A 23679-nucleotide genomic window follows, 5' to 3' on the forward strand; every position below is an offset into this window, starting at 1 on the left:
GATGGGACTCGACGGCGGGTCGCTGGTGGCGCTGTGCAGGGGTCGTCGATGGGCGGACTGCGCGGTGGTGCCTTGGGCAAGCGGCGACCGCGCGCAGGCGGCGCTGTGCCGCAGTCGCCGGCGCTGTGCGCACGGCTTGACACGGCTTCGTGTCGTCTTGGCGCGGCTCGGGTCAGGCGGGCGCGCGTGGGTGCGTGCAGCGGCCGGGAGCGGGGCGAAGGCGAGCTGCGCGGGGCGCGGGCCGGTGCGCGCCGAGCCGCTGCAGGGCGGCGCGTGCACTGCGTGGCCGGAGCGGGGTCCAGGGGCGGCGTGCCCGGGGGGGAAGGCGTGCTCAGTTGGGGCACGGTCGGGCGAGCAGGGGGCGAGGGGGAGGGCGCGGGCCAGGCGCGCGCGGCAGAGAAGAAAGGAAGGGGAAAGAGAAGAGGAAAGGAGAGAGAAGAAAAAGAAAAGAAAAAGAAAATGGGAAAAGAAAAGAAAAAGAAAAGGAGGGAAAAGAGAAGGAAAAAGAAGGGGGAGGGAGGGATCCGCGCCGGGATCACGACGCCGATCGCGGAGCCGGTCGGCCATGCTTGGCGTCCGGGCGCGCGAGAGCGCGACGCGCAGGTCGAGGGGAAACAGGGTGCTGGATACGGGTGTCGGGTCTTTGGGGAATCGGGAGATCCGGCGGAACGGGGAGGATTCCGGAAAACTGGGGTTAGGGTTTCAAGGAGGGATCTCGAGCTCAACGACGAAGCAAAGTTTTAGCGCATGATTTATTTTAGGTAATTTTTCGGGATGTTACAATCTATTCCGCACTCTCTTCATTCAAAAGCTGATAGATCTACTCCATACGCATCATGAGAAATATAGTAGTCACCATAATGAATTTGAAAACGAAGCTTGCTCGACATATCTGGACACACAATCATGATATTAAATTGATTACTAATCTACTGTTTCAACAAAAATAATTACAACATAATCTATTTGTAAAGCGTAGAAGAATTTTGGTTACCTGCAGTCGCCGGCTCGAAAATCCGGCAGGGCTTCGCCTCTCTCCCTCCCTCCCCCTCTTTTTTTGTTTCTGGAATTTTAGTGATGCAAATGAGGGGTGGGGGGACCAGCCAACCCTTATATAAGGGTGTGAGAGCCGGTCGCCCTGCAGCCGGGCTGCCAGGGCCGACTACCCCGCTGCCGGGCGGCCTGGGGAGCCGGCCGCCCCGCTGCCGGGCGACCGGCCCCCAGGGACCTGCGCGCAATTTTCCCCGCAAATTTTTTTCTTCAGAAATACCCCTGCCACCCCGCTGCCGGGCGGCCGGTCGAAAATATATTTTTTGTAAAAAACGAAAATAAAAAATAAAAAAAATAAAAAAACCGCCTCTCCCCTCCCCTATCATTGGCCCATCCACGCATCGATCACGCCGAGGGCCCAGACCGAAAGCCGGCTCAACGGCCCAGACGTCACCACGTGATGACATCGATCAACATCCCTACAGCAACCAAACCTTTTCGCCTCCCCCTTCCTTTCTTTTCCTTTCTCTTCTCTTCTTTTCTTTTCCCGCAGACCCCAGCAAGCACAGCTCCCCACGCGCCCGGAATCCCCCCGTCCCCGCCGCTGCCAGGTGGGCCCCCGCCGTGCCGTCCCCGCACCCCAACCAGCCAACCCGATCCCCAAACAGATGGACACCTGTGATGTGAGCCTGCCTGCCTGCTGCCGCGCCATTCCTCCCTACCTCCTCCCTCCACCTCCTCCTCTCCCCGTGCGCGCGGGCGGGCGGCGGGCGGCCTCACACCACTTGAGCTCACTCGCGCCGGCAGCCGGTAGGCTTGCTCAAGATCCAGCAGCCCCCGCCCGCCTGCTGCCCCCAGGGCCAGGGCACCGCTCGTGACCCGCGATCTTGCCTCACCTACTTCTGGATTCGATCCCATCCGGCCCCGTCCCTCTCCCCTCCCTTTCCAGATCTCACCCCCGACCCATGACCACTAGGGCCCGACGCCCACGCGAGGGGAGCACCACCACCACCACCTCCGCTGCCGCCCATGGCCCCGCCCTGCTACACTGAACGGCTTGCCCCGCGCGCCCATGGAGGATCTGGCCGCCGTTAGCTCCGCCGCCGCGGGGCTCATGCTCTTCGCCGCCGTCGCCGACATCATGGAGGAGGCCGCCGCTTCTGCCGCCGCGTTCGGGATCGGCGCCGCGCTCCTGCCGCCCCCGCCCTGTACAAGCAGACCGCGAGGGTGACGACGCCTCCGCCTCCGCCTGCGGGAGCCCGTGCTCCGTCGCCAGCGACTGCAGCAGCGTCGCCACCACAGACTTCGAGGGCTTCGCCGAGGTCGGCTCCGCACTCGTGCTCGACGACCTCGTCGCCGCCGTGCCTGAGCCCGCCTCCGGCCCCAGGATCGCGGGGGCTGGCGCCAGGAGCGTCTTCGCGGTCGACTACGTGCCGCGCTGGGGGCTCGAATCCATTTGCGGTCGCCGCCCCGAGATGGAGGACGCCGCCGTCGTGCTGCCGCGATTCTTCGACGGGCCGCTCTGGATGGTCGCGGGCGACGCGCCCGTGGACGGCCTCGACTGGGCGTCCTTCCGCCTTCCCGCGCATTTCTTCGGCGTCTACGATGGCCACGGTGGCGTTCAGGTAATTGTCAAGTTGTGATGCCTCGTTTCGTGTCTTAACTCTCGACGCAGCAAACGAATTCAGCACCGCCCAAACGCGAGCCACCCGATTCCAACTCCCTGTGTCTTCTCTTTGCTGCCTCATCGCAGGTTGCCAATTACTGCCGAGAGAGAATCCACTCCGTACTGATAGAGGAGCTCAGTAAGGCAGAGGAATCAGTGTCTGGCGCTGACTTAAGTGGCCTCGAGTCTCAGAAGCAGTGGGAGAAGGGGTGTGTTTAGATCCCAAAATTTCTAATATTAAATATAGCAAATGACCCATGTATGGAGTACTAAATGTAGGTAAATAAAAAAACTAATTGCATAGTTTTGATGTACATTGCGAGACGAATCTTTTGAGCCTAGTTAGCTTATAATAGGATAATATTTACCACAAACAAACGAAAAATATTACAGTGTGCTACAGTGTCCGATGTGAATTTTTCTTCCAATTTTTCAAGGATCTAAACACAACACACCCCAAGGCCTTTGTGGACTGTTTCAATCGGGTTGATGCAGAGGTGGGAGGAAATGCGGCAACTGCCGCCAAGCCTGTGGCTCCAGACACCGTGGGGTCGACAGCGGTAGTCGCAGTCGTATGCTCTTCACATATAATTGTTGCCAATTGCGGCGACTCACACTACTGGAAACCCGACCGAGTGCCGAAGGCTTTGCCGAGTGCACAATATCGAGCACTCGGCAAAATTACTATTTACCGAGTGTCTACGAAAAAACACTCGGCAAACAGACAACACTCGGCGGAAGAAAACTTTGCCGAGTGACAGCCACGTGGTACTCGGCAAAGCCACACTTTTGCCGACTGCCTAAATCAAGACACTCGGCGAACACACCTTTGCCGAGTGCCGCGTGGGCAGCACTCGGCAACAAATGTCACGTGCGCCACACAAGCCCGCACACGTCCGTTACAACGGGGCCGCCGTTATTCTTTGCCGAGTGCCTCACAGTGTGCACTCGGTAAAGACAATCACGTGCGCCGCACACGACCGTTACCCCATTGCCATCATGTTGCCACGAACGTTACACTGTACGAAGACCATTACCGTTATGATTTGCCGAGTGCCAGGCTGGGGACACTCGGCAAAACTTTCTGTGCCGAGTGCCAGCTGTCCGGCACTCGGCAAAGCTTTGTGAATGCTGAGTGCAATAGGTCTGGCACTCGGCATTGAAACTCTTTGCCAAGTGCTGACTTTAGCTCTCGGCGAAATAACAAAAAAAAATTCTCCAATGCAATCCAAACTTTTTTCTTAGCTACTATACTATACAAAACACTGCATATTAGAATTTGGTATATTTTTTGTTATGTTTACTATATTAATTAATTTATTTGGTTAAAAGGATATTTTGGGAATAATACAATTTTGAACTGCAAAATATAGTATAAATGAAGTATAATGAATGTAAAAATGATATTTATGTTATTTAGTCCAATTTGAGATATTTTCAAACAATTGAAAGGGAAATTTGAACATCTTGGTCCTGAAACGGGACAAAGTACTGGATGGACAAAATGGTTTTTAATTTATAAAAATCAAAAGTAATCAGAAATTCTTGAAATTTGTCCTGACATCATGGTTTCATATAGGGAGTCTGTGGTAAAAATTTGAAATGGATTTGCAAAAGTTGTCATGTATCTTGGTCATGAACTCTTACAATTTTCTCAAGATGTAATCCTCAATTTCTTTTTGCAGAATCAATCGATTGGGGTCAAATGAGCCTCCGGACAAGCATTCACCGGCATCGGCGGCGTCACAGTGGCCACCGAGCTGATTTAGAGTAGTTTATGGTATTTGTTCTACAGACTTGTACTTGTTAGACTTGTGCTTGTTTAATTTGTTGGACTTGTGCTTGTTGAACGTTACACTTATGGCATCGATGTTGGACTTGTGTTATTTGTGATATTCGTGCTATGTACCGTGAGATATTTGTGCTTTTATGCGATATTTGTGATGGATGTGCCGTATATATGCTATATTAAATGTCTGGAATGTATATATGCTTTATTTCTGATGGATGTGGTTATTACATAAAAAACAGAAAAAATAAAAAAAACTGCAAGCTTTGCCGAGTGTTATTACCCTGACACTCGGCAAAGCAACCATTTTTCTATTTTCTGGAAAAAGGATTCGCCGAGTGCAATTACTTTGACACTCGGCGAAGTCTGAAACTTTGCCGAGTGCCGGACGCGTGGCACTCGGCACATATCCAAACTTCGCCGAGTGCCGACCTGGCAGCACTCGGCAAAGCTCGAAACTTCGCCGAGTGCTGCCAGCTTGGCACTCGGTGAAGTTTGAATCTTTGCCGAGTGCCACGCGTCTGGCACTCGGCAAAGTTTTCGACTCCGTCCCGTTCGTCCGTCCCGTTCTCCGGTTTGCTGTTGTCCGTTCCGTTTCAACTTTTTTTGCCGAGTGCGGCTTGGCACATGGCAAAGCCGGCTTCGCCGGTAGAAGAAAGGCCGTGTGCGCTTCGCCGAGTGCTACACTCGGCAAAGAAGTTGCCGAGTGTTTTTCGGCCTTTGCCGAGTGTCTGTGACAATCGGCAAATTACGCGAGTCCGGTAGTGTAACGAGCAGTGCTCTGCCGGGGCAAGCAGCCCTTGGCGCTGTCAGTAGACCATAAAGTAAGCCATCAGCTCTTGCTGGGTCAACTGTTGTACTTGATTCACCAAATTATATATATATATATATAGAGTTACTGGTTTAATTGATTGCAATTGCTCATCTACCGTTCTTGTTGTTCCAGCCAAATAGGGAAGATGAGTATGCGAGGATTGAGGTGCAGGGTGGCAAGGTCATCCAGTGGAATGGCTATCGGGTTCTCGGTGTTCTCGCCATGTCCCGATCAATTGGTACATACGAGTGCAGTGCGCGCGGGAGGCGCGCGTAAAATTTTCCTTTGATTCCGTTTGGAAATATATATTTATTTGCATGTGTCTAAATTCAGTTGAAGCGAAGGTATTTAAAGAGTATAGTATAGTTAAGCAAAGATAGTACAGGATATGAAATTTAATTTAGTTTACAGGAAATGTAAGTTTATGACACAGTACGTATTTTAATGGAGATTAATATACCATCATGCTTAGGGAAAGAATTACAGAAAAATGGTAATTGATTATATTGGTTGGCACCTGGCAATCAACGAATGTCACCACCGCCAGGTGCTTGCTGTGAAGAAGCAAAAATAAAATTTTCTCAAAATATGCTCTTTTTGCCTTTCTATTTAATTAGAAGCTAAACAACATGGCATAGAATGTAACATCACCTTGTATTTAGCCAATGGAGCTAACAGAAGCATGTACAAATCTACTAAAAGCAGATGGACAGCAAATATATATCCTTGAAAGTATGCCACACACATATATATAGCTTGATTCGACCGGTCTTGTCGCCACTGTGAAACTTGTGCCCATAACCTATAAAGCATTTTTGCATAATAGTTAATAAACACAGTTCTCCAATAAGAATATACTAAGAAGCATTCACATGTATAAAGAGAAGGCTTGGAATACCTTGATTTTTTATGACTCTGCAAAGTCTCAATTTAGCATATGGTGTTAAGTTGAATTCAGAACTGAAATTTCTGCAGCTTGCACATGGATATAATGAGGCCAAATGTCCAGGTAAGTTTATTCACTAAACCATGAAAAAGCTACATTTACTTTTCAAAATTGCTTTACCAACCATTGCCGGAAACTTCATGGACCAATTTTCAGGCCATGAAAGAGCAAGTTGATCTCCTCCATTTTGCTCAGACATTGTTTGTCTTATTAGTATCACAGATTTGGGGATCCTATTGTATAAGTGGAAGTAGCGAGCATGAATTGCAGGTATATATATATATTAAATAGAAAATGATATAATCATTAGAAATTGAATTGTCTGCCTCTATGAACTACTGAACAAACATATATTAAAAAGGTAAGAAACTGGACACGTGTTCATAGCTAATATAGTAATATTACAAACATACATATGGGACGTACTCAGGCCATTGTGAGACTAAATCAGTCAATGAAGGTGGAGGGGGGAAACAATCTGATCTGGAGGAGGAGCAAGCGTGCTCTTGACGTGGTTAGACAACAACGGTCAGACCAAACAGCCCCCATCCACCATCCTAACACATTGGTCTCCTAAGCCTCCTTGTGAGCACTCTACCGAACACCTTGCGAGCTGCAGCCATGGTGCGTGCATTTAAATGTTGAGGAGCGCTGCTCGACAGCCTGGCACGGTGGCACCAACCCAGCAAAGAGCAACGCAACTGTGGGATCAAGGAGAGCGCTGGTGGGCATCACCTCCGCACTCACTGTATAACTCGTCTTGTACATGCACTCATGGCCGGGAGAACCTATGAGCGTTGCGCCATGCGCACAGCGACAACCATTGACCACCGGCATGCCCGAGAAACAAATCAGAACAATCACTGGGAGAGAGGTCGCAGGATTGCAGGAAGGACGTGAGTAGGCGGGGGCGGCGAGCAATAGATGTGGGAGAAAGCACCTGATGAGGCCCGGTACGGTGGGAGGGCAGGGTAGCAGAGCGGTGCCTCGCACGCCGGCGCCGGCGGTGGCGGAGCGCCGGCCCTCGCGTACTGGCGGCGATAGCGGCACCACCATCGGCCGCGGCCGCTCGGCGCTCGCTGACGACCCGTCCCTGCTTGACGCCCCATTGGACAGGAGTCACCGTTGCCGGCGGCGGTAGCTGGACGCAGGCCCGCCGCCCGCGCGCGCAGACAGCGGCAGCAGAGCGCTGGCCCTTACGCACAGCAGCGATTACGGCGCCACCACGGAGTCCCGCACGTCGCGGTTCCTCCGATGCGCCGTGGGAGGGGAGGCGGAAGGACGAGGCTCCGCTGCAGTTGGCCGCCGTGCAGTTGAGTCCCTGCGTGTGGGGCCTGCACGAGTGGGGCCCATGTGGCAGTGACCCAACTACGGAGGTAACTGCAGCGGATCCGGTTCCTGCGGAGCGAAGCGTGATTTTTTTTTCTTCCATCGATAGGAAAGGTACTGGCGCCTTCCTGAGAGATCGAATTGTTGGGGGGAGGGATATATTTTTTTTACCGCAGCAAGCCAGCATGCAGCAGGTAATACGCGTCGTAAATCATAGAACGGACGGTGAAAATTATTTACGACGACGTGGACGGCCTGGCCGGCCGCCGACCTTCGGGGCAGGCATTGTTATATAGAAATCCCTCCCCTCTTGACGTCGTGAGTGCAACATTGGTTTACGACGCAATACAAATCTGTGCATTTCTTCAGCTTATGAAAAAAACTCCGAACTAGTTTATCTATCTTTTACTAATAATGGTACAAGACTTAGCTATCACCACTTGGAAATATGTTGACTGGTCCGTTCTGTTCCTGGACAAATTAATGGCGACTTGATTTGTTGTAATTTTGTTTCAGGGATATATGCTTTCATTTTGCTAGATTTTAAGAGTTTACTTGTCTGTTATGCAAACCTAGTAAGTTCTAACATGATTGTGCCACCAGATGTAATAGTGCATATGTCCGTTCTAAAGGATAATAAACAGTTGTGTGGTTTGTATTGTTTGACTATACAGGGCAGACTGTAAAACTCTGTGTGCTTATATGGTTACTCTGGAACTATTCTAGTGCTTCCAGGCTTGTGAGGAAGTTCGGTGTTTCACATTTGTTGAGCTTTAAGCACTTCCTTTAACCCATGGGAGTGCACAAATACAGCCAACCATATTCATTACTTGGACCTAGGATGAATTGGCTTATGTTCTAGTCATTGACTTCTTACAGTCACAGGAGAGGGTCAGGTCCAATGTTTATTTTACTTTTAGAACCTCATTTGGTGCCTTTATTTCAGTGTTCCACTCTACCTCACTTAAACTTGACCACCGCCAGACAGATGTGTTTATGAAAAAATGATCGTTAACCAACCTGCTATTTTGACTGTTTATTGCTCTAAACACTAGATAGACGAATGGAACTGGTGCTGGTACATTATGATGCATCTTTGATTGATTGCAAAAACACAGGAATGATGTACTTTTGGTCTATTTGCAGGTGATCGGTACCTGAAGCCATATATAATCCCAGTCCCTGAGGTCACGATTGTTGCCCGTGCAAAAGACGATGAGTGCCTTATTCTTGCCAGTGATGGCCTCTGGGATGTAATGTCCAATGAAGAGGTATGCGATGCTGCTCGCAAACGGATACTGTTGTGGCACAAGAAGAATGCAGAGGCGTCATCATCGGCCCAGATAAGTGGTGATTCTCCGGATCAAGCAGCTCAAGCAGCTGCCGAATACTTGTCGAAGCTGGCTCTCCAGAAGGGGAGCAAGGACAACATAACCGTTGTTGTAGTTGACCTCAAGTCACATAGGAAGTTCAAGAGCAAAACATAACCATGGATTCAGGAAGACATGGACAATAACAATACTAGTTACTAGGACGCTAGAAATGTGGGGAAAAAAATACCCTGTTTAGTCTGCTGCACATGTAAATCGGTTAGCCCAGCACGTCTTTTTCAGGTTTTCCACAACCATATAGGCTGCCACGTTCGTTCAGGGTACAGATTACTGCACAAGTCTAATGTGGTTGGGGATTGGGCTGACCAGATAAGGTGATTGATCCTATAGGGTCCAAATTTGAAACATGACATACATATGTAGAGGTAGGCATTACAGATTGGGTCTGGAGCATTGTTTTTGCTGACAGGTAAAAAGTACAATAGAAATTGCTAGCACTAAACTACCTGTACTTGTGCTTTGATATCTAGTAGCAGATCAGCAGTGCAAGAATAATATACTGTGGCGCCCTGGTAGTTCTCAGCAGATCTGTTTTGCTGATTAGGATGCCGTCCCATTCTGTTATGCTAATTAGTGAAGTTGACAGTCGCAGTTTGAAGGGCAAGTTTTTCGAATCCAAGCTGTGTGTTGAGATTTGAGAATGACCACCGACCACAAGACACGAGCAGTCGAGGCTTTTCAACATGCTTGCAGACAGCTTGTTTCAGGCATCTGTTTCGTAGTTGGTGAATGTGCCAACTAAGGAAACATTGTGCTCGCGGGCTCATGGCATGCTATCTCCAATTTGGGTTGGGACAAGTTTCGTAAGGAGGAATGTGAAACAGCAACAGGGTCCCCGCTTGGAAGCAACAGCAGAGTTTATTTGGCATAGCCAGACTGTTCCCAGCTTCTAAGTTCCAACTTCCAACCATGGATTGGAACACACGAGGAACTGAACAAAGAAAGACACTGGTCGCGATTATGGTTCAACAGAGTAAAATCTTTAATGCACACAAGTAAAATCTTGAGCACGTTAATCATTGTTGGGCAGCCCAACACATAACCAAGCAACTGGATCACATGGATATGATGGGGTTTTGGCCCATCCAACTAAGACTCATGTTTTATTTTTAAATACAAACATGGAGGACTATAAACAAACAAACAAACTGACACCTTAACATACATTTTCACATAGCTAAGTTACGTTACAGCAAGGGTATATACGTCTTCCCCCTTCCCCCTTCAAAATACATGAGTTCATAAGATAGCAGCATATTGTTACACGCTGTGTTCGGGCGAAACTAGGTCTACACTTACCATGATGCACTTCTTAGGAAGCATATAAAAATTTGTACTAATACATGGTAAATTTAAATCTGACTAGTGGTTAAATTTTTCTTACCCTAGGTCATAGGAAACATGCAAATTGAACATAGTGTCGCCCCTCGCTGTGGCATTGCTTGTAGTTTCTTTTTAGGGAGAGAAGCGGGCATTTTGCAGGGGAGCAAAAGGCACATAAAGCTACTCCTAGAATAAAACAAAATAAAATAAATTGATAAGTAACAAACAGTAGCGTACACGTTTTTTTTTAATCTCGTAGAGTACACGGCTGACGGCTAAAAAAAAACCTTTCACGCTGTTTTTCTTTTCTTTTTTGGCAACGCAAAACCAAATCGATCCATCTCAATTCTCAATCCCCCACCCAATTGCATTCCAGCTCTCGCATCGCATCACATCGCATCGCCCACGCAAGTAGGGTTTTCCTTTCCCCGCCCCCTCTTCCACCTCCCCTCCGTCGAGTCGATCTCCGTCCGTCCGCCGCATTCTCTCCCGCCCCCTCGCCACCCGCCAACCCGAACCCTAGTCCCATGGGGCGCAAGAAGAACGTCGCCATCGACGACGACGAGTACTCCTTCCCGCAGGACGACGCCAGCGCCGACCCCGCTCCGCCGCCGCCCGCCGCGGAGAAGGAGAAGCCCAAGAAGGGCGGCAAGAAGGGCAAGAAGGGGGGCAAGGCCGCCGCGCCCGACGACGACGACGACTACGAGCCCCCTCCGCCCGTGCCCGCCGCTGAAGAGGATGACGACGAGCCCGTCAACCTCGTCTTCACCGGCAAGAAGAAGAAGAAGAAGGGCGCCGCCGCCCCCGCCCCCGCCGCCTCCTTTAGCGCCTTCAACGCGCTCGAGGAGGCGGACGAGGACCAGGACACGGAGGAGCCCTCCCCGGCCGCCGCGGCCGAGCCGGAGGCCACCGCGGATGCCGACGCCGACGCCGACGATGACGACCTCGATTTCGACTTCAGCAAGGCCAAGAAGAAGAAAAATAAGAAGGACAAGGTAGCTCGCTCTGCTCCCACCAAAGACGAGGAAGACGAGCCTGCTCTGCCGGCTCCATCCATGGCTGACGAGGAAGATGAGGATCCCTCGGTCGCAGCCGCAGCAGCTGCAAAGAAGACACAGAAAAAGAAGAAAAAGAAGGGTACGTTTGCCACGGATGATGATGATATCGTTAAGATCCTTGCTGAGATGGAGGATCATTCTCAGCCTGTGGATGAGCCTGAGCCGGAGGAGGTGAAAGCTCAGGATTCTGTGCCTGCCCCTGATGCAGATGATGCCACCGGAAAGAAATCGAAGAAGAAGAAAAAGAAGGGAGGGTTTATGATGGATGGTGAGGATGTAGACCAGATCCTCGCGCAGATGGAGGACCACCTGCCTCCTGTCGAAGAGCCTCAGCCCAATGACATGAAGGACGAGGCCCCTATTGCTGCTCCTGCCCCTGTGGATGATGCTGAAGGGAAGAAATCAAAGAAGAAAAAGAAGAAGAGCGGAAGGACAGCACAGGAAGAAGACGAGTTGGACAAACTTCTTGCTGAGCTTGAAGGCCCTCCTGCGGAGAAGGAGGACAAGCCAGTTCAGGCACCACATTCTGCCTCAGTGGCCAAGGAGGACGTGGGAGCTGCAGAGGATGGTAATGTGGATGACAAGGCTGGGGAAGGAGGAGAGGTGGAATCTGCTGCTGCCAAGAAGAAGAAAAAGAAGAAGGAAAAGGAGAAAGAGAAAAAGGCAGCAGCAAAGGGAGCGGAGGCTAAGAAAGAGGAGGAGAAGGAACAAGAGGCGCCTAAAGGGAAGGTTGACATGAAGAAACTCCCTAAACATGTTCGGGAGATGCAGGAGGCCCTCGCCAGGAGGAAGGAAGCTGAGGAGAGACAGAAGAGAGAGGAGGAAGAGCGACTGAGGAAGGAGGAGGAAGAGCGGCTGCGGCGCGAGGAGGAAGAGAGAAAAGCGGAGGAAGCAAAGAGGAGGAAGAAGGAGAGGGAAAAGGAGAAGTTGCTCAAGAAGAAGCAGGAGGGTAAGATCTTGACTGTCAAGCAGAAGGAGGAAGCAAAGAGGTTGGAAGCCATGAGGAGACAGTTCCTTGAGCAGAGTGAACTCCAAAAGGCTGAGGGCACTGCCCCTGAGACAAAGAAGAGGCCAATATACGATTCTAAGAAAAAGAAAGCTCAACCAAAGGCCACAGAGACTGCAAAGGTAGTTGAAGAACAACAGGAAGAGGTTAATGAAGCTATCAATGATGAAGAAGAATATGTGCTTGTGGATCAGGAATCTCAGTCTCAGGTAGAGGAGTCCGAGGAGAAAACCGAACCTGATCAGGAGGCTGAAGAGCCAAAACCAGAAGAGGAAGATGAGGATGAGTGGGATGCAAAGAGCTGGGATGATATTGATGTAAACTTGCCTAAGACAAGTGCTTTTGATGAGGAAGAGGCGAAGCCTGTTGTCAAGATGTCCGAGCCTGTTCAGAAGCAGGAAAATTCTAAAGCACAGCCTGCAATGACTTATGTCAAAAAGGTTGCCCCTCCCGCTGCAAACTCTAAAAAGAGTGAAACTGATGATGGGGGTGCCAGTAATGGAAATTTAAAGCGAAACAAAAAGAAAGGACCTGTCAAAGAGGATATCTCTAAGAATGGTAGTGACCTCAGATCACCAATTTGCTGCATCCTTGGTCATGTTGATACTGGTAAGACAAAGCTGCTAGATTGTATTAGACGCACCAATGTGCAAGAAGGTGAAGCTGGGGGTATCACCCAACAGATTGGAGCGACATACTTCCCTACTGAAAACATTAGAGAGAGGACCAGGGAGTTGAAAGCTGATGCTACACTTAAGGTTCCAGGTCTGCTTGTTATTGATACCCCTGGGCATGAGTCCTTCAGTAATCTGCGTTCTAGAGGTTCAAGTTTGTGTGATATTGCCATTTTGGTTGTTGACATCATGCATGGGCTTGAACCTCAGACAATTGAATCCCTGAATCTTTTGAAAAGTCGGGATGCAGTGTTTATTGTTGCACTGAATAAGGTATGTGTTCTGGAGTAGTTCTGTACATCAACTTTTGACTTTCCTTACAGTTCTCTTAATAATTCATTACTTTAATTTGTTCATTTTCATTCTATAAAGGTTGATCGTCTTTATGGTTGGAAGAAATGTCCAAATGCTCCTATTGTGAAGGCTTTAAAGCAACAGAATGAAGATGTTAAGAGGGAGTTCAATATGAGAGTTACAGATGTGAGTGAGCATCACATTGTTGTTTCCTTTTTTTGAGAAGAAAAACTATTATGCATTGCCATGGTTAAAACATGTGGCTATGTTGCCCACCAGATTGTGACACAATTCAAGATGCAAGGAGTGAATACTGCTTTGTACTACAAGAACAAGGAGATGGAAGACACCTTTAACATAGTGCCTACAAGTGCTGTAAGGTTTGATCATTAACTTGCTGCTGCATTCATTTTAAGATTTGTTACATCAGCTGTCATATCGTTGGCTTCTTTAGCTTAACATGTTACACACTGATCTTATCAGTGGTGAAGGCATTCCTGATTTGCTCCTTCTGTTGGTCCAATGGGCACAAAAGACGATGGAAGAAAAGCTTACTTTTGTTGATGAAGTCCAGGTAATGTACTTTGATCTCTGTGCCATTACAGAAAAAATGCACTCTTATCAATGATCTAGGTAATGTACTTTGATCTCTATACCGTTACAGAAAATACATTCTTATCAATTACCTTCTTTCGTTTCAGTGTACTGTACTGGAAGTCAAGGTCGTGGAAGGTCATGGTACTACAGTTGATGTTGTTTTGGTCAATGGTATACTGCACGAAGGAGATCAAATAGTTGTTTGTGGCATGCAGGTAAGAGTTAATTTACTTTATAGTTCAAGTGCTAAAATAGGTGCTGAAATTTTAAGATACTTAATGTTCTTGTTGTGTATATAGGGACCCATTGTGACAACTGTCAGAGCTTTGTTAACACCACACCCGATGAGAGAGCTTCGAGTTAAGGTGAGTATCTGACAATGTTGCAGCTTCGTTTATTTGGAGATTCATACCCTGCAAGATATTCTTGGATTGTTGAGTATGGATTATTCATTCACTCATGGTGAATATTATTTTATATAAAATTACTATTTCTTACACTTTGGTTGATAGATGTAGGTTTGGCCATTCAGATGTATAGCTCTTATCTATGTAAAACTACCATTGTAGTCCTTGCTGATATTGAACCCAAGGAAAAAAAACTGTGGGTGCAGCTAATACGTGAACAGCCAGCCGCCCATCACGCAGGATAGGTTTGATGTATACTATGGCCTACTGAGATTTCTAAGTCATCTAGTTGTAAATAAGCAAAATGGTTTGTTCAAAACAAAAGCAAAACGGTTGGTACAAATGGAGTTCCTCTACAAAGAGAACTTAATACTACATCTTTGTGGGGTGGGGTGGGAGGTCTTTCATCAGCATGAAATTACCTCAGTATATTGAGAATACCTACTGCTTTAGTGTTTTAATCTTATTTCACATTGCCGTGCTTAGTCCTACCAAGAAGCATAGACTATTGCCACTTGTTCAATTTGTCAACCCTTTTTAGATGGGGGTATGGTTTAAGTTTATGCCACTTGAATGCTATTTGTTTCTTTCACTATCATCAATTTGTTTCTGGTTTAAGACTTCAAGTTGAAGTAATATACCCAAAAACTCCTATTTTTCAGGGCAGCTACCTACATCATAAGGAGATCAGAGCTGCACAAGGAGTTAAAATATCTGCTCAGGTGGGTACAGTTTCAATTTAGCAATTCAGAATTGTATGGCAGTGTATTAACAATTGCTTTCTTCAGGGTCTCGAACATGCAATTGCAGGGACAGCTCTTTACGTGCTAGGACCTGATGATGATCTAGACAAACTGAAGGATGCTGTTATGGAAGAGATGACACGGGTTAGGAGTCGGATTGATAAAAGTGGTGAGGGTGTCTATGTACAGGCATCTACCCTTGGGTCTTTGGAAGCTCTCACTGAGTTCTTGAAGAGCCCTGCTGTCAATATTCCCTTCTGCGATTTCAGTATAGGGCCAGTTCACAAGAAGGATGTTATGAAGGCTAGTGTTATGCTTGAGAGAAAGAAAGAATATGCAACTATATTGGCCTTTGATGTCAAAGTGATGCCTGATGCTCGTGATCTTGCAGAAGAGACCGGTGTGAAGATCTTTGTGGCAGATATAATATACCACCTCTTTGACCAATTTACAGCATACATTAAGAATCTCAAGGAAGAAAAGAAGAAGGAAAGTGCTGAAGAAGCTGTGTTCCCTTGTGTTCTTAAGATTATGCCAAACTGTGTCTTCAACAAGAAGGATCCAATCGTTTTGGGTGTTGATGTCCTTGAAGGAATAGCTAAGGTATTTTGGTATCACTGGCATGTTACTCTTTACTCTTCTTTTTCCATGTTACTTCATGCAGTAGTTAGACCTAACTAGCGAGACACAAACAAATCCATTAGGTTTGCATCTAACTAGCAAGACCCAGACAAGTCCAATAGGTTGACTTCTAAAACTATCATATAAATATTCAGAGGCTAGAATGTTTTGTTCACTGGTTTTGGGCAAAAGATCAGCCATCTAGACTTCATGAATGGAGCGGCGAAGACTGCCTAATCAACGATGAGGTGCCAGGTTCCAGCTGCCTTCCTAGAGCTTAGTGCCCATTGAAGCTATGCTTTCCAGACGAAGTTATGACTCCTGAGTCCTGACCATATTTTCGGATACAAATGTTGCCTGATTTCTTGCTTTCTTTTGTCATCTAGGTTGGAACTCCTCTCTGCATACCCACTAAAGAATTTATTGATATTGGGAAGATTGCCTCAATTGAAATTAATCACAAGCAAGTTGATATGGCCACGAAAGGGCAAAAGGTGGCTATAAAGGTTTGTAGAGCCATCTGCAGTGCTATCCATTAAGCTTGTTATCCTGGGTTCTGTTTTTTTTTTACTGTAATGTTTGCTGGGTTTGTGAACAGATTATTGCGAACAATTCTGATGAGCAGCAGAGGAGTTTTGGCAGACATTTTGATATGGAAGATGAGCTTGTAAGCCGGATCTCAAGGCGATCTATTGATATTTTGAAACAAAATTACAGGGCAAGTCCATTTTTTCTCCCGTGTTTTTCATCTGTGCCGTGTATATGGCTCACCTCCCGAGTTGCTGATTTTATTTATTAATGCAGGAGGACCTGTCTATGGAAGACTGGAAACTTGTTGTGAAGTTGAAAACAATATTGAAGATACAATGAGCTCACAAGTGTTCCTGTTTAATCGGCAACTGAGCCCCCAGAAGCCTGGATTGACAACTGCGTGGAATATCTGTAATTGGGAGTTTGCAAGGATAGTGTGAATATCTGCCTTAAAATGGGTAGTTTGCAAGGCTGAGGGTCTGTCGTGCCAAAGACACACTGGAGTTCCCCAGGGAGGGTTTCCAAATTTTGACACGGTTTGATTTTTGTAATTTGCTCGGGATGCGCCCTGTTTTACAGATACATTCAGCAATTACACCAGATTTTGAGCTGTTCCCTTGCGTTTTTGTTTTAAATCGCTTGAGCTGTACTAATTATGGACGGTCAAGCAACTTACCGTTGGATACATGACATGATAGTTTTTTTCTTTTGGGATTGTAGAGGCCTTGATCTGCCTAAATTTTTATTTCTTGAAGTCTTTTACATGTATATCATTACAAAAAATGGCTCTGATGTCCATACTACTAAAAAGTTTGGTGATACTTTTGTACCATTACGTTTTTTCGCTTTGATCTCTATACCATTATGGATGGAAAGGATGCTAACAGAGAGCTGCAAAAAGTCCATAATGCCTTTGGGTGCCTAAAAATTATTTTGCCCTCCATGCCATTCTGTTTTGCTTCCAAACTTTGAGTACATTGCCAAAATTATTTTGCCGTACATGCCACTCCACGCAGAAATGCAATATACTTTGCAATAAGATATATATTCTTTAATTCTTACACAAATAAAAGAAGGAAAAAATGATGTACCACTTAAATAAAAAAAAGACTAGATGTTCATCCAGGAGCTTTCTCTACAGCCTATTGAGGCCATTATTTATTTCCTTGCAGCCCTAGTGTCCAATGTTCCATCCTACTTTCCAAAAAAAGAGAGACTAAATGTTCTGCAAATATATTCCTTTGTGTCAGCTATATTTCAACTTTCGCTTTTGCTAGGAGGAACCTGTAATGCTTACATTCCTAGTCTACACAATCTGAATGTGGGTCTCAGAGCTTGCTCACCAAAGTGCACAGTTCATAGCTAAAACAACAAAATGGATTTTGACAGGTCGAAGAGACGGGGAACTATCAGCGTCCCAATTCCAGCCTGTATGAGTCCCTACGAAAGCAATCAAAAGCTTGCCTTCAAATTTTCTTTAGAAATAGGAGAACATATTGCATAGCAAAACAATGCAATCATCAAAACACTAGCTAATCCCCTTAATTTTTTCCAGAATGATGCCGATGCGGCGATGCCTGGTCAACTTGTTCTTTCCTGTCACCACTGTTCAGTTTCAACTAATCCTCTGCAGCTTGAGATCCTGTGCAGTTTCACAGAATTCCTGAAAGCGAGCGCATCCACCTTTGGCGCATCAGGAATTATGAAGTCAGCATGAACCTGCGAGAGGCCTCTACGGCTCTACTGCAGTCATAAATGATGACACCCGCTACCCCAGTGGATGAGCTGGAGGGCGAAATTGCTCCATGTGGTGGTTCTCGCTGCACTTCCACTTCCATTTCTTGCTTCTTAAGCTTTCAAAAAAAAATCTTGCTTCTTATTTTTGCTTGGCTTAGCTGCCATTTTTCAGTGAGTTGGCAACTGCACTTCCTGAGTCTATTGGACAGCAAGCAGTGGCTTCCACACCACCAATGCTACTTTCTTATTTCTGCAGTCCAGAATGCTCACATTCTGCAAACAAAGTTACCATCTCCACCAAACAATAATTATCATCCAAGATATCTTTCAAGTGAGTTCTTGGGTGTAGATGCAAAATTCTGCACTGGAGTATGTGTACAGCTCCTTCAAGAACAAGTGGGCGCAGGTGCACCTAATCAGAGCATGGTAGATGGATTCCCCTGTTCCACATGGCCAAGCTTCTGCATATGCCACTTATGTAAACTGTGCCTAATTGGCTGTAAACCATGCAGCTGTCTCCAGTAAAGACATGTCTTTGGTGGTATAGGTCTATGGGGAGCTTCTGTTTGCCCAGCACCCACATTGCTTGATGATCAGTCAAGAAAGAGGATAACTCAGTCCTAGGCTGTTGTTGGTCTAGAGAAACCTGCTTTGAACATGACACTCACAGAGAACAACGGAGAGTAATGAGCTGATATTTTCTCTGCAGCCAGAGTCAATAGGCCGATCGAACAGTGTTACAACCATGCTTCTCAAAAGCCCAAGCTGCAGAGTTATGGAAAATATTAAAATATATTTAGAAAATATCTCAAGTAAAAAAAATCACAAAGAACATTTTGATCCCTCCACTTCAGACCAACTTTCTACACATGCAGGATAATACCATTGCGTTTTTTTTATACAACTGATTTATGGGCATCGTGGTAAAGCTAATGTGTGTTCTACCAAACAATTATATTTATTCAAGGGATTTGTGAACAGAGTGACATCTTCCACAGTGGAGTGTCTTGTCTCTTCAGCCATGTGGTGGGATTAGTCAAAGTGCAGTGTCTTACGCAACAACGATGCCGTCGAGGTGGCTCCCAGATCAGCCTGGAGAAGGATCCAGACTCCCTACAAGTCATGCCTGAGATGGTATTTTCTTAGATATAAGACAGATCAAATGAGGTGTTTTTCTCTTTGAACTTCGAAGTTGACTGGTTAAGCACTAATCAACTGATTAATGGAATGGCATTCATTTCAGATGTGGAACGACTTTAAATTTCAGCCATTTTATTTGTTTCATGGATTGTTGCGATCTTTCAGATCTGTCAAACTCATGCCTTTGCAAGTACTATAGATGGTAAAGAAGATTCTACAGGAAAGTATCTTGAAATAACAGCATGATTGAATGAAAAAAAATGTAGGAATGTTGTGGAAAAGAATAGCAAACACCTTTCTGAACTGGAAATTTGGAAAGTAGGAAAAGTTTCAAGGGACGCAGAAGAGACATATATCTGAAGTTATAAATGACTTTTATAAGGTAAATACTAAAAAAGAGCATTTCTAAAATGCAGATTAATGTCTTATCTGATTATTTGCATAAGCAAGGGCCAACCTGTAATGATCACAACCTCAGGTGTTGACGTGTTGTCCATGGATTAAACTGCCTGTTTTCTGTCACGCACTAAGTGAGCTCATCTCCATCATAGAGAAGCCCCTTCATCAAGTTAATAAAGTTCTATGTGAATATCTATATTACATCCTTCGTTTTTTGAGAATAATCATAATCACTCCTGCCATTGCCAAAGCCCAAAATACAACTCAGCTTGCCATCTGGAGCAGTGCTTGCCTGAAGCATACTGTTGTACATCATTTCAGCTTCTTTCTCATCCCCTGTTTTAAGGTATCCAATAATGAGAGTTGTATAGGTTACTACAGTAGGTTTAAGATTCCTTTTTAACATTTCTTCCATCATCCAGTGTGCACCATCCATAGCAAGCACTTTACTATAGCCATCAATTAGACAAGTATATACAAAAGCATCTGGTAACACACTACTTCTTTCCATCACTCTGAGCATTTCCAAAGCAGCCTTCATATTTGAACGCCTACAATAGCAAGCAATGATAGATGTGCACAAAACCTTGTCAAGTACCAGTTCCTCCCCAATCATGTCCCTCATCAATTCCATAGCTTCAGGAAGTCTATCATCACGACTCAACCCATTTATGAGGCTAGTATATGTAAATATGTTAGGTTTTATACCTTCATGCAACATCTTATGATACAACCTTAAGCCTCCTGCAACTTTAGAGCTTTTACAAAGCCATCAATAATAATACTGTAGAGGACAACATCAGGAATGTAACCCCCCTTTATCATGTCTGCAAAAATCTTCCAAACACCACTAGATTTGTTTGATCTTGCAAGGGCCATTGATGATACTCTGTACATGCAAAGGTTTGGGACAATTCCTAAAGACTTGTATTCTATCCAGGAACAGGAAGGCTTCATCAACCAGCCCTTCTTTGCTAAAGCTGTCCAGTAGGATTGTACACGTCACGATGTTGTGACTCAACCCATTCTCAAACATTTGTTCAAACATTCGGAGCAAGATCACGATGAATCAGACTAGTATAATTGTAAACATCTGGAGCAAGATCACGATGAATCATGTCAAACCAAAGGTCATAGACAGTCTTGAGATCTAAATGTTGGCAACAACCATGAAGAATAATGCTGAAATTTATGTGGTCATGCTGAAAAGCGTGCTCTTCAAAGTTCTTGAAAATCCCAAGTGCCAATTGAACCATTCCAGTCTTGCAAAGACCTTGCAGAAGTGAACTATAGCTCACTGGACTAGGATTTATTCCATTTCTTAGCATTTCCTCGAGTATGTCATAACCTGTTAATAAATCCCCTTGTTTGCATAACCCATCAACTAAAATGCTGTACCCATACTTCCTCATCCCATGAAACACTTCAATGGCTTTGTAGACCTGATCTTCACTACAGAAACCATGAATCACAGTATTAAAACAATAAATGCTGCAAGGGCCCCCACTCTGAGAAAGAGTTTGAAGAAAGTCCCATGCATATGTCACCTGTCTGGAACAATAAAGCCCATAGAGGAAAGTTCCATATGTTGCAGCGTTTGGTCTGACACCATTCGATTCCATTTCACAAAGAAGTTTAAAAGCATCCTCTATGCATAACCTCTCCATGTGTATACATACTCATCAAAACTGAATAAGAGTAGATGTTTGGTGAAGGACCAGAACTCTTCATGTCATCAAATAAACTCCTAGCATACATCATTTGCTTCCCCTTGACTAAAGATATCAGCAAGAAGTTGCACAAACGCTGCTCAACACCAACCTTCTTGGCCTCAATGTAAGTGAGAAGAGCGTCTTCAAACATTGACAGCTCTAAAAAAATCAGGATGACTGCAACATAAACTTGTAACAGTGTCATTGACCCACCCAATTTGCTGACCAACATAGGAGCCAACTCAAACAACTCCTGCCCGGCATTTCCACTGTAATCAACAATGCTCTGAATCAAGCACCGGGTCTCTCTTATTCTTCGCGGCAAGAACAATTGCACAAGCAATGCAAACAAACCAACTGAACGAGATAGCCCGTATAACCTCACACACTCCCTGAAGCTTATATTCTTGGCAGCATCACAGTTCGAAGTCCGCACTGCGAGCGTGATCAAGGGAAGTAGATACTGAGTTCTATAATCATCATAAGCCAGATTCTGACTGGGCTCCACATTATCCAAGTTGTTCAAGCAACAAGCCTGAGAGGAAAGGCACAAGACTGGGGTGCAGCTCCTGATTAAAAGGGCTTGGTGCAGGAACCCTGTGACTGCCTGGCACATAGATGAGGGATGCCGATCCCCTCCTTATATTGACAGTACCAGCAGAAGCAGGAATGAGCTGTGCACAGACTACACCTCATGGACCAAGATTACTTGATAAGCCCATGAAAAGGACCACCTGTGAGATAACAGGTCACAGCTTTCAGATTAAGTCAAACGCTCCTGCAAGAAACCCAATGAAAAACATAATCACTATAAGCATAAGTTGTAGGCTGTAACAAAGTCACTTTCGAGGCAACAGATCCAACCCGTGTACTAGTACTAGTAAAAACCATCAAGCTTAGCAAGCACAGACAGGGGCGGACCCAACATAGGACATGGGTGTACACATGTACAGCCGATAATTTTTGCAAACAAAATTGAAGTTAGTATGTAATATATTGTAACTGGATTAAGATCCGAATACAAATAGTTTTGTTAGGGTTTGGGGTGCTCCGTCGGGCACAGCAGAAGGAAATAGAAGGGGCGGGCATACCAGGTGGATGCTCGTCGACGGCAAAGGGCTGAGCGCCGCCGCTCGCCCAGTGGTCGCCGCCAGGGAAGGAAGAGCAAGGGAGGAGAGAGTCCGAGAGAAGGGAAATCCGGAACGTGGAAAGAGGAGGGCGAGGGGATTCCGTTCCGGTGACTCCGGGGGGCATGGGAGAAGGGGTGAAAGGGGGTCGGCCATGGAGGGCCATGGTTGCGGCTCTGGAAGCTCGCGAGGAGCTCTGCTCAGGCAAGAAAAGGGTATGGCGCGAGTTGGGGAAGGCAGAGAGGAAGGTACAGGGGCGCTCACCGTTAAACCAATTGAACCGGGATGGCCTGACGCCGGAGATCGATGAGTACAGGAAAGGATGAAATTGGAGCGAGGAGGCACTTTCGTTTCGGCCTGGAGCCGCGACGGTCGGCAATGCTCTGTTCCGGCGGCAGGGGCTGTGGCACTCCTGTTCCTGCACCAGGCCCCAGAGAGAGGAGCACTGGACAGGAGGAGAAAGAGGAACTCGCCTGGATCCATTCGACCACGGCCATTGCGCGGACGATGCGGCGCTGCATGTCAGCGGTGACACGAGCCTTGCGCTGCGGCGACTTGAAGAAGGCGCCCGCAAGGTCGTGCACCCGGCGCTGGAAGCCTGGAACCCGCCCAGCACCAGGATAGAGGTTGAAGAAGAACATGACGAGTGAGGCCCGCACTTCATTGAGTTGAGGGAGTCAAGCAGTAGCGGTGTCATCGTCCATACAAAATATACGCACACGTATTACGTATATGGGCTCACATCGGGCCTAGGCACATGAAAGATATATAAAATGGCAAAATTCGGATGGATGGAGAATCATAATGGTAAATTTCATAATAGCTGAATTGTAATGGTATTTTTTCAAAGTTAAAAAATTGTAATAGTAAAAATAAAAAAAATCCTATTTTTTTTTAACTTATGCGGTACACCATCTCCTTAGTTAAGAGAAACCCTAGCCTCCGGCCATATCATTTTAATTTTGTATGGTTGGAAATTTAATAAGGCTAATAGAGGTGCATACACATACCGAGTAAATACAGATACCCGATCTTCATCGACAGCTCAATCTCAAATTGTTGGAGCTTGATATTAGATGTATATGTGTCCTTCGTAGTTTCTCATTGTATAAGTGGTTTTGTGCATATACCCCTAGCAGATCTCACTTGTTATCGCCATATTGTTGGGAGTTTTGTTTATCTTGGCATTACTTGTTCTGACATCTCCTATGTTGTCCACATCCTGAGTCAGTCAGTTTGTTCCGCTCCCATTCAGATCCATCACGATCCATTATAGTCATCTTCTTCGTGTTCTGCGTTATTTTCGTGGGACTATATCTGGTCGCTTGTTCTTTTCTCACTCTAGTTATTTACAACTTCATTCATATTTTGATGCTATTTGGGCT

The 23679-nt window shown here is 46.2% G+C and overlaps 2 protein-coding genes, 1 long non-coding RNA gene and 1 pseudogene across 7 annotated transcripts; 2 read left to right on the top strand and 2 right to left on the bottom strand.

Annotated features, from left to right (window-relative positions):
* Positions 1-2042: 2042 nt before the first annotated feature.
* On the top strand, positions 2043-9420 carry LOC120700448 (protein phosphatase 2C 53-like; the record flags this gene model as incomplete). The annotated part of the gene is made up of 6 exons (XM_039984692.1): positions 2043-2615; positions 2744-2869; positions 3118-3269; positions 5215-5269; positions 5392-5497; positions 8681-9420. Coding segments are annotated over 6 exons (1353 nt in total), but the record flags the coding sequence as incomplete, so codon positions are not given.
* Positions 5605-7474, bottom strand: LOC120700449. Of its 5 annotated transcripts, XR_005685894.1 has the most exons (6): positions 7146-7474; positions 6632-6993; positions 6330-6438; positions 6158-6228; positions 5911-6061; positions 5605-5813 (listed from the first exon to the last, which is right to left on the bottom strand). It is a non-coding gene; the product is annotated as an uncharacterized LOC120700449 (long non-coding RNA). The 5 variants fall into 5 exon arrangements; XR_005685892.1 differs by having other exon boundaries at positions 6632-7468; XR_005685893.1 differs by lacking the exon at positions 6632-6993 and having other exon boundaries at positions 7146-7467.
* A 1195-nt stretch (positions 9421-10615) lies between the features above and the next one.
* On the top strand, positions 10616-17000 carry LOC120700446 (eukaryotic translation initiation factor 5B-like). The gene is made up of 11 exons (XM_039984691.1): positions 10616-13259; positions 13359-13466; positions 13560-13660; positions 13764-13854; positions 13982-14092; positions 14177-14242; positions 14947-15006; positions 15073-15630; positions 16035-16154; positions 16247-16366; positions 16453-17000. The coding sequence occupies exons 1-11, from the start codon at positions 10776-10778 to the stop codon at positions 16516-16518; spliced, it is 3885 nt and encodes a 1294-aa protein (XP_039840625.1). The 5' UTR covers positions 10616-10775; the 3' UTR covers positions 16519-17000.
* A 194-nt stretch (positions 17001-17194) lies between these two features.
* LOC120700447 lies at positions 17195-22911 on the bottom strand (annotated as a pseudogene).
* Positions 22912-23679: the final 768 nt, after the last annotated feature.

This window comes from Panicum virgatum, chromosome 3K (assembly GCF_016808335.1).
Source record: "Panicum virgatum strain AP13 chromosome 3K, P.virgatum_v5, whole genome shotgun sequence".
Classification (NCBI taxonomy): domain Eukaryota; kingdom Viridiplantae; phylum Streptophyta; class Magnoliopsida; order Poales; family Poaceae; genus Panicum; species Panicum virgatum.